This window comes from Olea europaea, chromosome 11, assembly GCF_002742605.1.
Source record: "Olea europaea var. sylvestris chromosome 11, O_europaea_v1, whole genome shotgun sequence".
NCBI lineage: Eukaryota > Viridiplantae > Streptophyta > Magnoliopsida > Lamiales > Oleaceae > Olea > Olea europaea.
In genome coordinates, this window is record NC_036247.1 from 32,182,589 (window position 1) to 32,203,067 (window position 20,479).

General features: G+C 34.1%; 3 protein-coding genes and 1 non-coding gene across 6 annotated transcripts in view; 2 read left to right on the top strand and 2 right to left on the bottom strand.

The window, feature by feature from the left end:
- Positions 1-6,445, bottom strand: part of LOC111404729 (uncharacterized protein K02A2.6-like) — a 10,908-nt gene extending 4,463 nt beyond the window's left edge. Inside the window, exon 1 of the mRNA XM_023033495.1 lies at positions 6,368-6,445. Coding sequence (XP_022889263.1) covers positions 6,368-6,445 — 78 coding nt within the window. The remainder of the gene's footprint in view (positions 1-6,367) is intronic.
- Positions 6,446-6,894: 449 nt separating this feature from the next.
- Positions 6,895-6,966, bottom strand: TRNAP-AGG. The gene has a single exon. It is a non-coding gene; the product is annotated as a tRNA-Pro (tRNA).
- A 649-nt stretch (positions 6,967-7,615) lies between these two features.
- LOC111404092 (MLO-like protein 3) lies at positions 7,616-12,974 on the top strand. 3 transcript variants are annotated; one of them, XM_023032825.1, is made up of 15 exons: positions 7,616-7,771; positions 7,866-7,923; positions 8,029-8,336; positions 8,428-8,547; positions 8,638-8,698; positions 10,287-10,372; positions 10,449-10,523; positions 10,607-10,698; positions 10,784-10,833; positions 10,918-10,958; positions 11,039-11,212; positions 12,063-12,098; positions 12,179-12,246; positions 12,356-12,416; positions 12,562-12,974. In XM_023032825.1, exons 1-15 carry the CDS (start codon positions 7,658-7,660, stop codon positions 12,826-12,828), a joined length of 1,611 nt encoding a protein of 536 aa, XP_022888593.1. In that variant the 5' UTR covers positions 7,616-7,657; the 3' UTR covers positions 12,829-12,974. The 3 variants fall into 3 exon arrangements, with proteins under 3 accessions (XP_022888593.1, XP_022888594.1, XP_022888595.1); XM_023032826.1 differs by having other exon boundaries at positions 8,431-8,547; XM_023032827.1 differs by lacking the exon at positions 10,449-10,523.
- Positions 12,975-16,863: 3,889 nt separating this feature from the next.
- On the top strand, positions 16,864-19,513 carry LOC111404094 (L-type lectin-domain containing receptor kinase VIII.1-like). The gene has a single exon (XM_023032828.1). The coding sequence runs from the start codon at positions 17,069-17,071 to the stop codon at positions 19,220-19,222; it is 2,154 nt and encodes a 717-aa protein (XP_022888596.1). The 5' UTR covers positions 16,864-17,068; the 3' UTR covers positions 19,223-19,513.
- The last annotated feature ends 966 nt before the right edge of the window (positions 19,514-20,479 follow it).

Genomic DNA, 20,479 nt, shown 5'->3' on the forward strand with positions numbered 1-20,479 from the left:
AGTGTACTTTCCAATGGGGGTTTCTAATTGGAAGTTAGATTTCTACAGAGACTATGTCAAGATAAGATTTCATAGTACCAACTCAACATGGTGGCCCAATTGGATCAAATTATCTAGGGCTAATTCTTGATTATGGATTAAAATAATAATCTCACTGATTTGGTTTTTCACAAATTAATTTAATAATTTAACTTTCAACTTTCCTGAGGTTTAACCAACAAACATGATTGATGATTACTTCTTTTTTTATTGCAAATTATTGGATCAATAATCTCCTCACAATATGTTTCAGTAGTACATTTCTTGGTTAATTTGCAAGTACAAAAAACAAAAACAAATAGTGGTAGGGTAGGGTTACCCCACTTTTTTTTTTTTAATCCGACTTGTTACTGTAGTGTAGCATCTGTAAGCAATAACTCTTCGATATCATATCGATATTTACACTTGTTATTAACATAGGATAATAACTCAATTTTTTCTGTAAAAAATGACCCGACTTCAATATTTGCAATTAAACAACAATTTTAGAATTTGTGCAACACAAAACATCGAGTATTATTCAATTATGAATAAAATCTTCATTAGCTCGTAAATCGGTTATGTGCTTTCACCTATTAACTCCAATAAAACGATGTTCACGAGTCAAGTGCACCCTTCTAGAAAAAGTTTCCACAACAATTTTATTCTACGTGTTGGGCCCATGCACATAAATTTTTTGGAAACACTCGTCATAACTAGCAAATTTTCTTTTCTCTACAACGTCGAATATGACATTTGACAAATGAGACGCTTTATCATAGGACAGAAATTTCATTCTCACTACCAGCTGGTCTGTACACTTTAAGGTTGTTATATATGGGCCTATGGCCCACTTAATTATGAAAACAAAACATGAATGTCTTCTTGTGGATGAAACTTTTTTTTTTTTTTTTTTTTTAATGAGGTGTCCCAGCTTGCGCCAGACTATATCCTCGTCCCTGAACCTCCGGCCCCTCAGCAGCTCAGGGAGGTAAATCGCGGGATGTGCCCTTGTTGGTTCCCAAGTTCCCACACGGCTTTTACTCCTTCCCCGAAGGGAGCCTCTTTACTGCCTTACAGCAACTTGCCTTCCAAGATAAATCTTGCCTTCCAAGTTGTGCCTTCCAGGAATCGAACTCCCCACGCTTGGTTCCAGAGCCCCCCAATGTGATTGTTCCGCCAACTTGAATGTGCCCCGGAGGGCGGGATGTGTGCACTTTTAGATATGGGTTTAGAGGTTGCAGTAGAATCCTTATCTCTATGTGGACCTGTCATGGTCAAATTTTCCATTTTACCTACTCAAAAACCCTTGGCTCTGATACCATAAAACCGGGGAGAGGATTAGAATGAAGAGACCACAATAAAAGAGAAAGCAATTGTTATTCTTGTTCCAACCGTGTATAACCATTATATAGGTCTAGGATACATATCAAAATAGGAAATATATTCTACATCTACAACTATGTCCTTAATAATATTCATGTATCTTCAAGAAATACCCCTTCCATGTAACATTGAAAGGTTAATGCAACTTTAGATACTCAAAGCAACTCCTTGTTTTCTCTTACCGATTTTACTCTTACTTTGTACTGAGTTAACATTATTTTGCTTTGATTGAGTTATTTGCATTTGGGTATCATTATACAATCGTTTCACAAATATAACGCCAGAACTCAAACACATTTGGCTCACGTTGTTGAGCTTCTCCCACGTCCACATTTTCGGAGTATTGACAACTAGCGACCCATCTTCACGTGTTGGAATTAGCTTATGTGCGTACGAGTGGGCCCGACATCTATAGTCCGCAGAAATCAAGGTCAACAATTATCCTTCCTAATGAGTTTTCAATATTGGCTTCGTGTGGTGGCTGCCTTCTTCATACATGAGCTAACTTATATCGTATGTTAAACTATATACAATTGTTAAGTTAGTTTTACTTGACTTAACACCAAATACTTGTATTAAATATATTTTTTAGTATTATGTACCAAATTCATCATACATGTTTTTATATGCAAGGATCTTGCTATATTATCGGGGTCACCAGCTGGCCCCTGTGATAGGTGGGGAGAGACTCAAGAGGCTTTACCCTACATGCAAATGGTCCCCCATGGGTTTGATACTCACCCGAAACTTCATGAAATTTATTTGTTTTGACGTTACTTTCATAATTGGAATCATCAAATTAAGACCGATGTCATTATTTTAAGTAGACTTCGAGAAAATATTCTATCGCTTGATATCCAGGTCAATACGACATTATACGCTTTGTTACAACATATTTTCCACTCCGTTTCATGAAGATAGACTTAATTTTATTTTCACACAAATTAAAAAATGTAAATAATAGAGATGAAAATATAAATTTTTTCTTATATTTTTCCCAATATATTCAAACATTAAAAATTGTTTAAATATGAGTACATATTTGTTGTTGACATAACACATTAAATAGAGACATATTAAAAAACAAAGAAAGTCATCTATACTCTAAAAAATGATAGGATTTATAATTTGGGACAAATAAAAGGAAAATCAAGTCTATTTTTATGGGATAGAATTAATGGGTACTTTATTTTCTACTTAGGGATGGCAGTGGGGTGGGTCAGGGAGGGGCAGCTTTTTGCCTCGTTTACTGCCCCATTTATTTTTATTTTATTTATTACATTTTAAAAATTTCGGATTATACTATTATTAGGGAATAAAATATAAATTCAAAATAGTAGTCCGCAGAAATCAAGGTCAATAATTATCCTTCCTAATGAGTTTTCAATATTCGCTTCGTGTGGTGGCTGCCTTCTTTATACTTGAGCTAACTTATATCGTATGTTAAACTCATATACAATTGTTAAGTTAGTTTGACTTGACTTAACACCAAATACTCGTATTAAATATATTTTTAGTATTATGTACCAAATTCATCATACATGTTTTTATATGCAAGGATCTTGCTATATTATCGGGGTCACCAGCTGGCCTCTGTGATAGGTGGGGAGAGACTCAAGAGGCTTTACCCTACATGCAAATGGTCCCCCATGGGTTTGATACTCAATCGAAACTTCGTGAAATTTATGTGTTTTGACATTACTGTCATAATTGGAATCATCAAATTAAGACCGATGTCATTATTTTAAGTAGACTTTGGAAAATATTCCCTCGCTTGATATCCAGGTCAATACGACATTATACACTTTGTTACAACATATTTTCCACTTCGTTTCATGAAGATAGACTTAATTTTATTTTCACACAAATTAAGAAATGTAAATAATAGAGATGAAAATATAAAAAATTTCTTATATTTTTCCTAATATATTCCGACATTAAAAATTGTTTAAATATGAGTATACATTTGTTGTTGACATGACACATTAATTAGAGACATATTAAAAAATAAAAAAAGTCATCCATACTCTAAACAATGGTAGGATTTATAATTTGAGACAAACAAAAGGAAAACCAAGTCTATTTTTATGGGATAGAATGGGTACTTTATTTTATACTTAGGGATGGCAGTGGGGTGAGTCCGGGCGGGGCAGGTTTTTGCCTCGTTTGTTATCCCGTTTATTTTTATTTTATTTATTTATTTATTTTATTTTTTACATTTTAAAAATTTCGGATTATACTATTACTAGAGAATAAAATACAAATTCAAAATAGATTTTTAACGGGTAACTTGTCTATAAATGAATTTTTTTCCTCTTTATGGGGTGGATGCCCCGCCCCGTCCCCTACCCTACAACAGGGTGCCTTGCACCACCCCGCCAATCAGTCGGGGAGAGTTTTTTTGCCCTATTTGGGACAGGGTGGAGCGAGATTTTTTTGCCATCACTATTTATATTACCTTTCTTTTTATTTTATTTCTCATTTTAGAACATATCTAAAAGGGAAAAAAACACTCTCTAAATATATAGTACTCTTTATTTTTGAGAGTTAACGCTTAAAAATAAGGTTAGACTTTTTGTTTTGACTTTTTAAAATAGAAAGTAAGTTTGACTCTTCAACTTTAAAGACTCAAACCCACTTTGTGATCTTATTTATAATGACTACATTTAGTAAGCCATAGATTTCAATACTCCATTTCTTAAATTATTCAAATTACATTTTAAGTTGATTGACTATTGACATATAAAAAATTGAATAACACTACTTGTACATAAATAGTAAATATTTTTTCACATACAGACAAGATGTCAAAAAAAAGAGTGGGGAATTTTCTTTTATTTTGTTCAAAATTCTGATACAATTATATCTCACCACATTATATGTATTATGTATATAAACCATTAAGTAAATCATTATATACATGGAATACAACCATAAAAAAATATATTAAATATAATATGAAGAGAATCAATAAGAAAAAGCAAAATGAAGAGTTAAATAGAGCGTATTGTTGTAATTTATAAATTTTGTACTCTAAATCTAAAAATTATTTCTATTGTACATAAGATGCTCTTCATAAATAAAAAGTTTTTTGGAGATTCTCTAACATTTTTTTCAACATACAAACAATATCACTATTTCATTTACCACATGTTGAGGCTGATGATGATTATTATTTGATAAGCTAGTCGTGCATAATGATTAAGCTGTCTTGACAATATTACTTTAAATGTATCAACCTTTTCCATCTTCCCTTGTAGCCCTTCTATGCATTGAGCTTGCTAGCGGCTTTTTTCTTCTTAATTTTTCATTAGGTATAGGACATGGCAAAAAAATACATTCAACTCGATACTTGTAGGGCCTCGTCGTGGCAAGACGAGGTCGTTGACCCAAAGCGCGTATGGAAAATCTAGTTTCCGTCCTATTACCTATGCCCGTTTAAAGTTAATTTCAAATTTAAATTTTCTATCAAACAAGAACAAAAGATTTATAATCATTTTTAAAGAGAACATAAGTTGTTCTTAACAAATTGAAAAGAAAAAAATAATAATATTCACTAGCTAAAGACATACAAAAAATAAAATAGAAATAGGGTAGAAGACGCACTCCGCCCCTCCCTACCTTAACCAGGTATGGGGACGGAGTAAAGTGACAAAAATACCCGACGACAAAAGAAGAAAACAGAAACTACAAATAAATGTTTTAAGGGCAAATAGCACAAAATGTCCCTACCATTTAATATTATTGTGCCAAACATCTATACCTTTCATTTTTTGGTATTTTCACCCATATTTTCACCTTTTATTGCACAAAAAGTCATTTTCATCTATTTTTCAATAAAAAGACGATTTTACCCTCCTATTAAAAAAAAAGAAATGAAATGAAATGAAGAGTGTGTTTGATTAACATGGAAAATATTACCTAGAAAAGAAAATATTTTCCATCTTTTGTGGAAAATAAAAACCACCTTTACCCAAGGAAAATATTTTCCTTAAAAACAAGGAAAATTAGGCATATTTTCAAAAGTTGAAAAATGTTTTCCATGGAAAAAAATAGCAATCAAACACTCCAAGTGAAAATTTGGATGGAAAACTAATATTTTCCATGGAAAATAAATGTAATCAAACACACCCGAAATGAAATGAAAGGATAAAGAATTAATTGCAACAATAATCCCAAAATTTCAAAAAATTACAAATTAATCACAAATATATAATTAAAAATTAAAACTAAAAAAATAAATAATGACTCTTTAATTTGTTGTCTATACATCCCATGGCCGCCGTTGCTACCACCACCACAACCCCTACTACTATTAATTCCGCGCGTTGTGAAATCCACTGTTGCCAAGCTCTCTTTTTTATCATCCTCTTAGCACCTAACCAAACCCTTAAACTGTTTCGGGCCTAAAATCCTCGCAGAATCCTACAAACTGCTCCATATCACCCTTTCCAAAAATCCCATATATAAGTTTATCTCCTCATAAAAAGATTCAAAAAAACCCTGATAATAATTTAGAGAATGATGATGATGACAAACCACGTGAAAAGTGCAGAGAGGTGGGAATCTACGATGACACCGAGGCCTCACACCTTTGGTATTTAGCCCTTCATGCACTCCAACACCGCGGCCAGTAGGGTGTTGGAATCGTGTCGGTTCACGATAATGTGCTTCAGTCGATTAAGGTTGTAGGGCTTGTGTTTGACGTGTTTAATGAATAGAAATTGGATAAATTGCCTAGTGATATGGCAATAGCCATGTTAGGTACTCTACTGTTGGATCCTCGATGCTCAAGAATGTGCAACCTTTTGTTGCGGGTTATAAATTAGGGTTTGTTGGAGTTGCCCACAATGGGAATTTGGTAAATTACCAAGATTTTAAGGGCGGAGCTTGAAGACTAGTTTTTGATACTGAGTTAGTTCTTAATTTGATTGTGATATCAAAGGCGAGACCATTTGATTACGATATCGTAGGCGGCCATCAACGCTGCTGCCTCACCACCAGCGGCCACCATAATTTGAGGGTCGTCACTAAGTTCCATACTCTCCAATCCCCCAAATTTAACTCTCTAGCAGCCACCCATCTACAATGTCTATTTTAAAATCCCACCAATTGAACCATCTTCAAATCCAAGCTACTGCCACAAAGTTGTTATTCCCGCCTCCTCTTCAATCCAACTAACCTCTTAATTGAATCACCATCTTTTATTTTCAATTATATATTTGTGACTAATTTGTAATTTTTTGAAAATTTGGGACTATTATTGTAATTAATTCTTTATCATTTCACTTCAGATAGAGGTGAAATTGTCAAATAAATGAAAAGTAATGACATTTTACACATTGACACTGCAAGGTGTGGACATTTTATACTATTTATCTAATGTTTTAATTAAAGACAAAAAACAATAGAAGGATGAAAAATAAGCTCTGTTACTCAACAGAATTGATAAATTGTTAATTGGCTAAAAAATACAAAGAAACATTAATTGGGGCATTCCGAGAATTGACCTCGGGACCTCTCGCACCCTAAGCGAGAATCATACCACTAGACCAAATGCCCACACATGCTAGAACTAAACTAAAATATAGCATTAATCAATAAGTTTAAAAAAAAAAAAAATAGTTACCATATTGAGCGTGTTCAATTCTCAAAGGATATTTATCAAAAAAAATTATAAATTAGCTGTTAAAACTCATTTGCCTCCCATTCAATTTACACGTTTAATGATTTAAGTGTGAAAACGTGTATTGCAATTTCCAAGTATATAATGATCAAAAAATAAATATATCTAGTCCCTAATGTTTACAAATTTTAGAATAATAGTTTATTATATACTGTTAACGTTATGAAAACAAATATCGCTATCTTGTTCATTAAAATATCATCAGAAATATTAAAATCATGTTTAATGTTTGATGGGACCTCCTGATTAGTTTTTCTACGAACTATAATTTTTTGGAAAATGACCTCAAAGTCAGGGATGACTTTTCATACTTGATTTTAATATGAACTTTGACAAATCAATGGGCACTGGTGGTTTGAATTCATGACCTTCAAGCTACGTAATTTCTCGAAGCTCGACTCAACAAAAAGTCTTCGCCCTCCCTGGTCTCCCCCCCTCCCCCCTCTCTCTCTCTCTCTCTCTCTCTCTCTATATATATATATATATATACATAATAATATAACTTGTCCATTTTTATATTAATGACAAAAGAATATAAGTAACAAAACAGGCAATAAAAAGTTGTCCATGGCGGCCAAAGATTCAGTGGAACACACACCAAGTTGGGCTCTTGCCACCGTCTGCTTCTTCATCGTCTCCGTTTCTGTCTTACTCGAGCACTCCATCCACCTTCTTACCAGCGTAAGAAAACTCGTGTCTTGGGCTTATAAACTCACATGGCAAGTTTTTTAAGGCTGAATAATTAGTTGTTACTAAATAGAAGTTGTATGTGCAGTGGCTCAAGAAGCATAGAAAAACAGCACTGATTGATGCTGTTGGCAGGCTTAAATCCGGTATATTTATATTGTTTAAGATAAAGGGTTGGTCTCAAATTTACTATGAATAAGGCTTAGTTTGTTATTCTCTTGATTTAAGGTCGAGTTTCTTTTATTTTACAGAGCTTATGCTACTAGGGTTCATGTCCCTTCTACTGGCAATGACTCAAGAGCGCATTTCGAAAATTTGTGTCTCGACTAAGGTGGCTGAAATTATGCTTCCATGTCGCAAGGCAGAAACCACTGCGTCGTTAGAGAACATGGAAATTCACGAACATTTGAATGTTGGTTATCTTGAAAATGTTCGATTATTGGATAATATCTCGAAAAATAGAGATATATACAGACGATTATCTGATGATGACGGCGGTGACAATGAAAATGTTGGCAAGATCCCTCAGAGGACCAATGCTACTGATTCTTGCACTAAAGTATATGTTTTACTATTTAAGAGTTTTTCTTTTTCTTTTTGTATTTGCTAGGGTCGATTAAAAAATATATATATATCAATTTATATTGTAGCAGGGAAAGGTATCATTAGTGAGCCAAGAAGGGGTTCAACAGCTTCAAATATTCATATTTGTATTAGCAGCTATGCAGATTGTATATAGTGTCCTCACCATGGCATTGGGAAGGGCCAAGGTAATTATAATTAATTAATTAATTACAATTAATCCATGTTCTTAATTTTCTATTGAACACAAAATTTGAGATTAATTGTGTATCCCGCAGATGAAGCGTTGGAAAGCTTGGGAGAAAGAAACTCAATCAATCGACTATCAAATTGCAAACGGTACGTTAATAGGATTATCTTGTTGTACATAATGGTGTCATCTACTCACATGGTGAGGGACCCTTATATTCATGTGGGCCCTTCACTATGTGAGTGGAGCACACCATTATGTACAAAATATTATGTACACATAGCAATCCCCTAATATTAAATCAGCATTTCGTCTCATGAATAATTTGTATAAATAGGCACAGGAAACGAGACTTGATGATGAAACCTTTACATGTCTGTTACAGCCCGTTCGTCTAAGAACTTAAAACGGTTAAAAAATAAACATATTAATTGGTTTAATTTTTGCAGTCCATGTTTGATGGAGATCAAAATCAGATTTTTAGTAATTTTTGATAAAAGTTAATGAAATGTATGAATAAAAAGTTGTGAATTTCATAATAGAGGTATTTTCAAAATGTCTAATTTCATGGGTGTCAATTGAAAAATGTCCACTTAAATTTAACACTAAATTGTTTATTATGCCCTTTATGAAAAAAGAAACAATTTATTTATTTTTTCAATTTGTTGTGGATTCCGAGAAATAGCTTTCATAAAAAGTTACATTAAAATGATGTTCTCGACATTTTAAATGTTATTCTCGATATTTGAATCTCATTTATATTTTAAAAGTACACATGTCTATATTAAATGTTCTTGACATTTCAAACGTTATTCTCGACATTTTAAATATCTAGAATGACATTTCATTTCAAACATGACAATTCTCTATACTTGAAATATAATTCTCGACGTTTCTGCGTCAATGAAAAAAATAGCTTTTATTGTGATTTGACATGTGCATTTTTTAAATAAATATGGCAGGTTACGTGTCAAAAATTTATTGGCCAATAAAATTTTTGCAAAAATGTCTACTTCTTTTCTTTGTGTGGAATCATAAATTGTTCACAAGAATATTTTGGTCCAAAATGGACATTTTTGCAAAAAATTTGTGAAAGTAGACATTTTTATAAATGGATATGTGAAAGTGAACATTTCAAGTAATTTCATTTTCATAAAATATGTAATTAAAATGAATTATTAACTTTAACTTAAATTAAAACCTTTTACCTGACCTTCAAGGAACACGGAGCACAGAAGTCACACAACTGGTTATTGTCAAATTTTGACTTTCGACATTTTGAATTATTTTATTAGTATAGGATTCATGCATTGGATAAAATATCTTGGACCATGCTCATCTGCCAGAAAATACATGACAAAATGGTTGACCTATACACATATTTGGGGGTGGGACCACTTCTTTCTCCCAATTGTTTATTCATGCGGGCCCTAACGATTGTGAGAAGGTGTCAAGTCTTTTGTCAACCATTTTTCTAGTAGATGAGCATTTTCCAAATATCTTTGATCAAGTCAAGTAGCTAGGACTAAACGTTGTAGTACAAAATATCTCTGTATTCTTAGTTGTAGTAATTTATTTATTTATATTTTAGTCAAAAGTAGAACATTTGTTTATTTTGGTAATAAGTTAATATTAGTTTGTAAGTTCCAATTCTACTTTAATAGGGATTCATTTAAGAACTTCGATCTTAAGATATAGTGCCTTTTGAACTAGTTATTTGCTTTAAATTAAATTCAGATCAAAATCGATTTAGATTCACAAGGCAGACTACATTTGGAAGACGACACACAGCATGGACACAAACATCAGCTCAACTGTGGATTGTAAGCACAGAATCCTCATTTTCGTTTCATTATGTATAAAATTGCAATAATTTTAACTAACTGCGACCAAGAACAGAAATGTTTTTTCAGACAATTCTTCAATTCAGTGGCAAAAGTTGATTACTTCACCCTCAGACATGGTTTTATCACAGTAAAGATACTTTTTTCGCCACCTCGATTTTCCTAATTGCTTTTTTATGTTTCATAAACACTTACTTTTCTTAAAAATTGCAGGCTCATTTGTCTTCAAGGTACAACAATTTCAACTTCCAAAAGTATATAGAGCGTTCGTTGGATGAAGATTTTAAAGTCGTGGTTAGCATCAGGTTCTAGTTTTTGCCTTATAAGTCGAATTTACACTAAATATTATGTATTTTGCCTGTTTTTCTAACAGTTAATCTTATTTGACAGCCCTCTTATGTGGTTTCTAGTTGTTATCTTCTTCCTGGTGGATGTTCATGGTAACAAATTAATGTACAATATACTATTTGTATAGTGTCAGTGTGCATAAGCTTCTAATTAAACCACTTGTGAACTTGAATTAGGATGGCATTTATATCTTTGGATATCATTCATTCCACTTTTGGTATGTCCGTATTTTATATATTTCTTTTTTCTTTAAATTCAGTCTGAGAAGGATAAATTCTACAATTTTTACGCATGTAGATCGTGCTATTACTTGGAGCTAAACTTGAAGTCATTGTTGCAAAGATGGCTCTTCGACTCAAAAACCAGAACAGTGTTACTGTAGGAGCCCCTTTGGTTGAACCCAACGATGATCTCTTTTGGTTTGGACAGCCAAGATTTGTTCTACATCTTGTGCATTTGACGCTTTTCGTGGTATGTATACCTTCCCCGCAACAAAAAAAATTATTGGTCAATAGTGCTATCATAGGTGACTCGAGCATTTTGAGGGCTTTAGGCAAAATTATCGAGTGAACCTTCTCAAAAATAACATAAAAAATCAGACGAAATAGATAATTTGACGAAAATATGATGATTGGTGATTTGGATAGAATTATCGATAGGGATATCGTTGGTGATCAGGTACACTTGTTGTAACCGATTATCAATCTTAATATTTTCAGTGAAGTATATTGGATGCGTACTTTGGTGATTCTAACTAAATAATGGATAGCGATATCATTGGTGATCATTGATACGCCTTCATAAGCAATTACTTACAGCAATATCATCAAAGATGTGGTCAAGAATCACTGATTATGCTTAAGCACCGAGGGGAAGTCGTCAGTGTCATTCACAAAATAAGATACTTGCAAATAAGAAAAATATATCGTTTTCCCTTTCTTGTAGTTACCGATTATTAGTTATTGGTATATAATTTTATATTGTTATTAATTAATTTATTGGCGGAATTTTCTTTGTTAAAATAAAAGATTCAAATTATTGATGTGTTACTAACTAAAAAATGAATTGTAATCTTTAATCATTTTTGAATTCTATTAATTTTACCTATAGAATTATCATAAAAAAAGTAAAAGTATATAAATATTAAAAATTGGTGGCCTTAGGCTAGTGACTAACCCGACCAATGCTTGAGCCGGCTTTAAGTGTTATATTGTTTAGTTCACGACATTGTTGAGTCATATCCAATACCATGTACTAAAAATAATTGCAGTAAGAATACAACTTATTCAAACATATACTAATATCTCGTTGTTTACTTCAGAATGCATTTGAGCTGGCCTTTTTCATTTGGGTCACCGTAAGCGCTCCTCTCTACTTTCTATTCAAACTTCCTAAATTAATTTCTTAGATTAATTTCACCGATAAATTTCTTTGCAGATACAATTTGGTTATGATTCTTGTTACCATGAGTACGATGCGATTATTGTCACTAGAATAGTTCTCGCGTAAGTGGTAAAATTTTCCTATCTGTTTATCTGGGATGATTTTGAGCCTTCTGATGCAGTTAAGACCTGATTTTGATAGTAAATTACTTAATTCCCATGCATTCTTCAGGGTGACAGTCCAAGTTCTTTGCAGTTACATTACTCTTCCACTGTATGCCCTTGTGACACAGGTGATTGACTAATTTATTACACCAATAGATCTAAACAAAAGTTAATATTTCTAGCTCTATATGTCCAACACGTGAAAATGACGTTTCTTAGACACTCGAGAACATTTCATTTAGTTCGTGTGTAATTCAGTAATTTAATTAACAGATGGGTTCTCAATTCAAGAGCAAGACACTCGAGGAAAAAATAGCTACAATCTTAAAGACATGGCATGCCGAGGTTAGAGACAAGAGGAAGAAACGAGAACAAGTAGTTATGGAATCTCCAAGAACTTGTTTGTCAATAACTCGGGAATTGACCACTGATAATCCAGCTGAATTTTCTTCATTTCAACTCCCGTCTTCTTCAGTGCCTACTGAAATGCATCGGTTATCAATGGACGAAATTGTTGAAGAAGAAACAATAAAACACTAGAAATTCTATCAGATTGTAGCCAGACATGTCCAAATTTGAACAGTCGACTTGATGTATTTAACTTGTGGCATCACACTTGTTCACTTTGATGTGTAGTAAATATACTCGAAATTGAATATGAATATAATTCTTGTAATTGATTGTCACAATTATTCCCAATTTCTGTAAGAATTAGTTCATTAATATGCCACCAGTAATTGTGCAAAGTGACAGTTTTAATCCCACATTACATTTTAGGGAGATGCTATTCTTGCAGGCCCATTTGCAGAGGGTCTGTGAGAGCTCCATGTGTGGGGTCCACCCCATGTAAGAGCATCTGTACAGACCCTATGCAAATGGGTCTGTACGAATAGCATCTCCCTAAAATGTGTGGCATATTAATGAACTAATATGTGGGGTCCACCCTCATGTGAGAGGCCCTGTACAGACCCTGTGCAAATGGGTCTGTACAGGAGGTTTATTCTTATATTTTATTCTTTCTAGGGCGATGTTGGATCGTAAAAAGTTATATTAACCTGTCTCTTTTCTATCACATTCGACCGACCTAATATGCAAGAATTTATTGTGTGTAAATATAATATTCCCCATTTCCAAAATTTTCCAAACAAAAATTAAAGCCCCTTCTAAATTATTAAATTCTCCTCTGCCTCAAAAATAATTAAAAAAAAAAAGAAAAAAAAGAAAAAGAAAAAGGAAAGTGAAACATCACTGAAGGATGGACCAATTTTTTCCGGTCCCATGTTTGATTAGATCAACGTTATAATACTTTACCTTGATGAGTCAATTGATTACGATAATAATTTTGTGCGTGAAGAGAGAAATGAATTATTTCTAGAGATTGCGTCAAAGCAAATGTAAAGTGGGTCTTGTCAATGGTTAATATTTTAATTTTTCCTTTTTTTATTTTTCTTTCAAGTACATGCTTTATAGTTAAAATTACCTTATGTCTGAACTTGTTATATTCATAATTTATTTAAAAAAAAACTCTAATTTTATAAAATATGCTATTTCCAACCTATTAAAATTGGACTTGTCTTGCTAAAGATTAGTTGGTTCTTTCTGAAAGGACAAGAGTTTAGATTAAAATAGATTCTATTAAAATTTAAGTAGTTTTGTATATAAATACATCATCATTAACTAAATTATCCTTAAAAAAAATACTAAATTCTTGTTTGGTTTAACTAAAAAACTTTATATAAAACTAAATCAAAATCAATAATTATTTTTAATTACACGATTTGTAAGATTCATTATATCAACTTTTCAATCTTAAATTTAGTCAACTTTTATTAGAAATATAATTTTAGTTAAATCAAACATGGGCTAAGTGCATGCTTGTAAAAAATTATAATTGCTTATAGATATATAATTAAAAATTATATAAAAATTGGAGATCCTACAAATATATGAATAAATATGAAGTTTGGTATACTTATAAGCAATTAAAAATTTTGGCAAACATGTACTGATTTTGTCTTATTTAAAATTTGACGGAACTAGCCCATTCTTGATTGGTCTAATTATGAAATATTTCCAATTTAGATATTTTATATCCATGGCGTCTTTCGAAGTTAAAATACTGCAATTATCAGATAAACTGTAGGTTTCTAGCCAGTAGCTTATGAACTGTCACACTATGTCACATTGTTGACTTCACTCAATTATCGGCCTTTTTCTTCTTTTTTCTTTCATTATCCATATGTATATTGATTGGCTTTTTCGATCAATAAATAATTGAAGATGACCCATTTCGTTTCAACTGACTAAGGGCATTTCTGAAAATTGTGTTTTAAGAATGGGATGCGTAGCCTATTTAATGGTATTTATTAATTTTGTTTGATGTTTTGTTTTTTATAAGTTCAAATTTCAATCAATTTTTTTCGTGTTTATGACATAGGAGAACAACGATCGTCTCAAAATAGAGCGAATGGCTCCAATCCAAGGATGTAGGCACACGAAGGTTGCACCATGTGTAGGTCATGTCAAGGACCCAGACACATTTTCAAGCACAAGAAGACAGCATGATGTGCAGTCCGTGGCAGGGACACAGGTACATTTTCAGGCATTGTCAAGCACCGTCAAGCATACAAAGGTAACACGATATGCAGGCCATGTCAAGAATACTGGCACATCTTGAGGTTTTTACAAGCACACGAAGGTTGCACGGTGCGCAGACACACAAACACCTTTCCAGACATTTTTCAATCGATAAATAATTGAAAAAGGCTCAGATGACCCATTTCGATTCAACTGACTAAAGGCATTTCTGAAAATTGTGTTTTAAGAATGGGATACACAGTCCATTTATTAATTTTGTTTGATGCCTTGTTTCAATTTTTTTCGTGTTTATACAGTCGGAAGACTATGATCGTTTCAGAATAGAGTGGGTGGCTCCGATTCAAAGTGATTTTACTGTTATATAATTCAACTGAAAAAAGTCAGGTCAGACTAGTCAGGTTGAGCTGGATTTTAAATCTCAGAATTCTTGATGATGGATTTGTCAACCAAAATAAAAAATAAATGATAAATGCAAGTTTTTTGTTATATCCTTTTCAATTATGCTTAATTTTAAAGCCTATGTTTGGTACGACTTTATATTTAAATTTTAATTTAAGTTAAAGTCAACAATTAATTTTAATTACATATTTTATGGGACATAGAACATTTCAATCACACATTTCATCAATTTTTATCAAAATTTATTAAAAATATGATTTTAATTCATGCCAAACAAAGGCTAAATATTTTTGAATAGTAAATGAAAATGACGAATTGAACGGGCTAAGCTAGCAATATTGGTGATTTTCTTGTTGGTTTGGCCAACAAATTTAAAAGACGATTTGTGTTAAATTTAAAATGAAATTAAACGTTATTATTTCGATGTGACCGACATGCAAGAATTTGATTTCAATAATATATATTTTTTGAATAAAGTTACTTTAACAGGGAGAGTTGACAAGATTATGTGACAAGTGGTAGCATTTGTTTGGCTCTTTTTTTCCAAATCGTCCAACTAATATTTAACATGTGTCCCATGGTTTAAAATCCTGCCATTAATCTTTTTTTGAAGCAATATTGTATATTTTTTTTTTTTTACTTTTCAAATAAGTCACGAACTTGCTTATTAATATCTTCTCCTCTCTTTTTTTACTTCCTTTATTTCATTCATTCATTTTTTCTTCCCAAAATTGCGCACTTGCAAGTGTTGTTATGGTGGTGGTGATGGTGGGGAGCCCAACTCTAACTTTTATTGAGGCTAAAAAAAAAAAAATAATATCTAACTTTAGTGGTGTTATAGCATTACTTTAGTTAATCACACTTAATGGATTCAATTAAATGAATCATTTGACTTGTATTGAAATGAATGTCATATAATTATCATGAATAAAACCAGTTAATCAAGGGTTAAAAACATGGAAGGTGGAGATAGACTGAGTTAACGGTAAATTGTTGGGTGTTTTTTATTTTAATTTTTCAAACTGTCAAATCGCGAGGTGACACGTGTCACCCATGTTTTTAATCCTGAATGTGTAGCACAGTTGAATTATCATTTAGCGTCAACCCTTAATGTGTAGCATAATTGAATTATCATTTATACTAACGCTAAACACGAGTGAGACTGAATAGCATGAAAGGAGATGTATTACTTCTATCAGTTCGTGAAATGCGTATTATGATATTCCTTCGAAATTGCACAATTATGATAGATAGAACTTCCAAAAGTTTCCCTTTAGAGAGAGTCTTAACACAAAAGATGAAATTAATTTTATTACATTCATGTCTTAAATTTAGGGTTTCATAAGTTAGCCATAGTTCAATGTAAGCATGTTCCCCCATTAAATTATTATTATCATCTTCAAAAATTAAAAGACAAACTGCATACGTTAACATTGGAACGCAAGAATTCATGGCAGTAGCAAAGTTTCTCATGAAAATCTAAAAAAGAAATCTTTAGGACACCGAAAAATTATTACCGTTGGAATTAACACGTGTCAGCCACATGTTTTTTTCCTCTCTCCACCCCTCTTTGGATACTCTTCTCCGCTCACACTCTGTTCAGTATTATTTGTTTGCTTCCTTGTATTGCTTCATATTTTTAAGTCCCTAGATTTCTTCCCTAACACTTCTTTCTCTCTCCCCTTCATTCTCTTTTACTGTATCTGTTTTGCAGATCTTCTGATTGGTTTTGCTTTAGTTGAAAAAAGAGTTTATTTTTCTCTAATGGGTTGTTCTATATAGCATGATGTCATTTTCCGGCAGGTTTTCCTCAAGAATTTTGGTGAACGTATTTGTCTTTTTTATTTTTACTGGTACTGTTTTCTCTGCGACTGAATTTGATTTCGGGACGCTGACATTGACGAGCTTGAAGCTACTCGGCGACGCACACTGGAACAATGGGAGTGTGCGGCTTACGCGTGATCTGGCCGTTCCGAACTCCGGTGCTGGAAAGATTCTCTACTCCAAACCCATTAGGTTCCGGCAGCCCGGGACCCAGAATCAGGCGAGCTTCTCTACATTCTTCTCATTCTCCGTGATGAATTTGAATCCGTCCTCCATCGGTGGTGGTTTGGCGTTTGTGATCTCGCCGGACGACCAGACTGTGGGCGACGCCGGTGGGTTTTTGGGTGTCATGGACTCGAAAGGAGTTCGAAACGGCGTCGTAGCGGTGGAGTTTGATACTCTAATGGACGTTGAATTCAAGGACATTAACGGGAATCACGTGGGGTTGGATCTGAACTCAATGGTTTCAAACCCGGTGGGTGATTTGGACACCATCAGCGTTGATCTCAAGAGTGGCGACCTGGTCAACTCGTGGGTCGATTACTCTGGGTCAACTCGTGTAATCAAAGTATACATATCGTACTCTAATCTGAAACCCAAAGAGCCCATTATCTCAGCCCCTCTTGATCTCCACGAGTACGTTGCTAATGATTTCATGTTTGTTGGGTTCTCCGGATCTACTCAGGGGAGCACCGAGGTTCACAGCATTGAATGGTGGAGTTTCAGTTCGTCCTTTGATGAAAATCCCAAGTCCAATTCGGTGCCACCGGAGATACCACCTCCGCCCCCCACCTCTACTCTAATGAACCCAACGGCGAACACAGTGAACCCGCCGCCACCTTCTTTAGCACCTGCTGCTAATACTACGTCGTCACATGAGAGCAAAACTGGTGGGAAGTGTCACTCCCATTTGTGCAAAGATGGTCCCGGGGCTGTTGTTGGGGTGGTAACCGCCGGCACATTTTTTCTTGCCTTTTGCACTTTGATGGTAATTTGGGCATACAAAAAGAAATTCAAGCATGTGAAAAAATCTGAGACTTTGGCTTCCGATGTGATCAAAATGCCCAAAGAATTTAGTTACAAGGAGCTAAAATTTGCCACAAAAGGGTTCAATTCGACCCAAATTATCGGGTACGGTGCATTTGGGACGGTTTATAAGGGGATATTGCCTGCCAACGGTGACATAGTGGCGGTAAAGAGGTGTAGTCATACCGGACAGGGGAAGGCAGAGTTTTTATCCGAATTGTCCATAATTGGAACTCTAAGGCATAGAAATCTTGTTAGGCTACAAGGTTGGTGCCACGAGAAAGGCGAAATTTTATTAGTCTATGATTTGATGCGTAATGGAAGTCTTGACAAGGCATTATTCGAGTCGAGGATGATCTTATCTTGGTCTCATCGGAAGAAAATTTTGCTCGGGGTGGCATCTGCCTTGGCGTATTTGCATCAAGAATGTGAAAATCAAGTGATTCATAGAGATGTTAAGACTAGTAACATTATGTTGGATGAAGGTTTCAATGCAAGATTAGGTGATTTCGGATTGGCTAGGCAAACTGAGCATGACAAATCACCTGATGCAACAGTGGCGGCTGGAACAATGGGTTACTTGGCGCCCGAGTATTTGTTAACCGGAAGGGCGACTGAGAAAACCGACGTTTTCAGCTATGGCGCGGTGGTGCTAGAGGTGACGAGTGGACGGAGGCCAATTGAGAAAGAAGTTACTGGGGTGGGGAAAGTTGGGGTGAGTAGTAATTTGGTGGAATGGGTGTGGAGTCTACATAGAGAAGGGCGGCTGTTGGTGGCGGCCGATCAACGGCTGGGGAATGATTTCGACGAGGCCGAGATGTTGAGGGTGTTGATGGTTGGATTGGCATGTTCCCAACCTGATCCAATGGCTAGGCCTACAATGAGAGGGGTTGTCCAAATGCTGGTAGGAGAGTGTGAAGTTCCAATTGTCCCAAGAGCAAAGCCAACAATGAGTTTTAGCACATCCCATCTCCTAATGACATTGCAGGACAGTGTTTCCGATTTGAATGCCATGATCACCCTCTCCACCTCCTCGTCAGAAAACGGTTTCACCGGTGGCGCTGGCGGCGGTATGGACTTGGTTTGATCAATGAAAATCTGGCTAGGGGCTTCTTGTTTGAGATTATTCCAGCCATCTTTTGGTAATTAATTAATTGTTCTATAATTCATTAATTTATTAAATTATGTACTTAGAATCAATAATGTTTAGTGTATGTCCAAAGATTGGGGTGCAATAATAGCTTTTGTCCAGTCTCATCTTGTCTCGTGCGAACCCTCCGCGATGATTGGTCCACCTTACCAATACTGAGAATATTATAGCCATTTCATTGTCGACAGAAGATTATAAATTATGGTGACATATTTGTTGGGAAAGAAATTAATGAAGAATTCCTTAATCCTTACACGCCCTTTTCTTATAAATCGATTTCAAGTGGAAATTCTGATGAATTTCTATTATAACACTCTTTTTCCTTGTCAATGGTTAGTTAGAAATGGAGACAAAATTGGTGGGTGTCATTTTCTTGATGAGAAGGATTTTTTTTTTAATTTTTTTGGTAGCGTGGTTGGTGGTTGCTTCCTTGGAAAGAAGTGTGAATCAAAAGGAGAAATAAGAGTTTGAGTAAAGTGCAGCGATAATCGACACTAGAAGAAACGCATATTTATTGGTTGACGTTTTAGTGTTTGCATTGGTGCTTCTTAGGATAATGGATATAAAGGGAAAGTAAAATGAATGTGGAGTTGATTTTTCTTTTTCTACAATCTCTAACAAAATTATCTTTTTTTAATTTCCTTTTCCTCCCATTGAAAAGTTCCAACCAACATAGAAATATCGATAATGGTATTGGTACATCGGGAGTATCGAAACGTGAACCTAATGGACAAACGACGACTCCTATTGGAGGAAGCACATGTGGGACAAGCGCTTCCTCCAACCGGGGGTTGCCGCGTGTCCATTAGGTACACGCTTCAGTATCCCCCGAATGTACCACACGTTTAATTCTAGAAATATAGAGCGGACTACAAGAATTCTTTTTTATGTTTTGCTCAGCTTATCATTATATTTTCTTTTTAATTGTCGAACTTTCATAATGAGACTCCAAGTCAGGTCATTGACTCTAAATATATCTTAATCTCCAGATCATTGATAAGGAGGGTGAGATATAATTAAACCATTTTCTAAAACATTCGAAATGTGTGTGATATTTTATTTTCAAAAATGCTTTTACGAAAACAGAAAAAAAATTAAAACATAAAATTCGAAATGGCTTTTTAACGTTTTAGAAAACATTCAAAACAAGGAAAATGAATTTAATTTTTTTTTCAAATTAAGATAATTCATAAA

Bases quoted from the DNA above. Each gene is read 5' to 3' on its own strand.
- LOC111404092 (XM_023032825.1), top strand. From the start codon at position 7,658: ATGGCGGCCAAAGATTCAGTGGAACACACACCAAGTTGGGCTCTTGCC. The intron at 7,924-8,028 runs GTATATTTATAT...TTTATTTTACAG, and splicing joins TGTTGGCAGGCTTAAATCCG to AGCTTATGCTACTAGGGTTC. The intron at 10,699-10,783 runs GTTCTAGTTTTT...CTTATTTGACAG, and splicing joins AAAGTCGTGGTTAGCATCAG to CCCTCTTATGTGGTTTCTAG.
- LOC111404094 (XM_023032828.1), top strand. From the start codon at position 17,069: ATGATGTCATTTTCCGGCAGGTTTTCCTCAAGAATTTTGGTGAACGTA.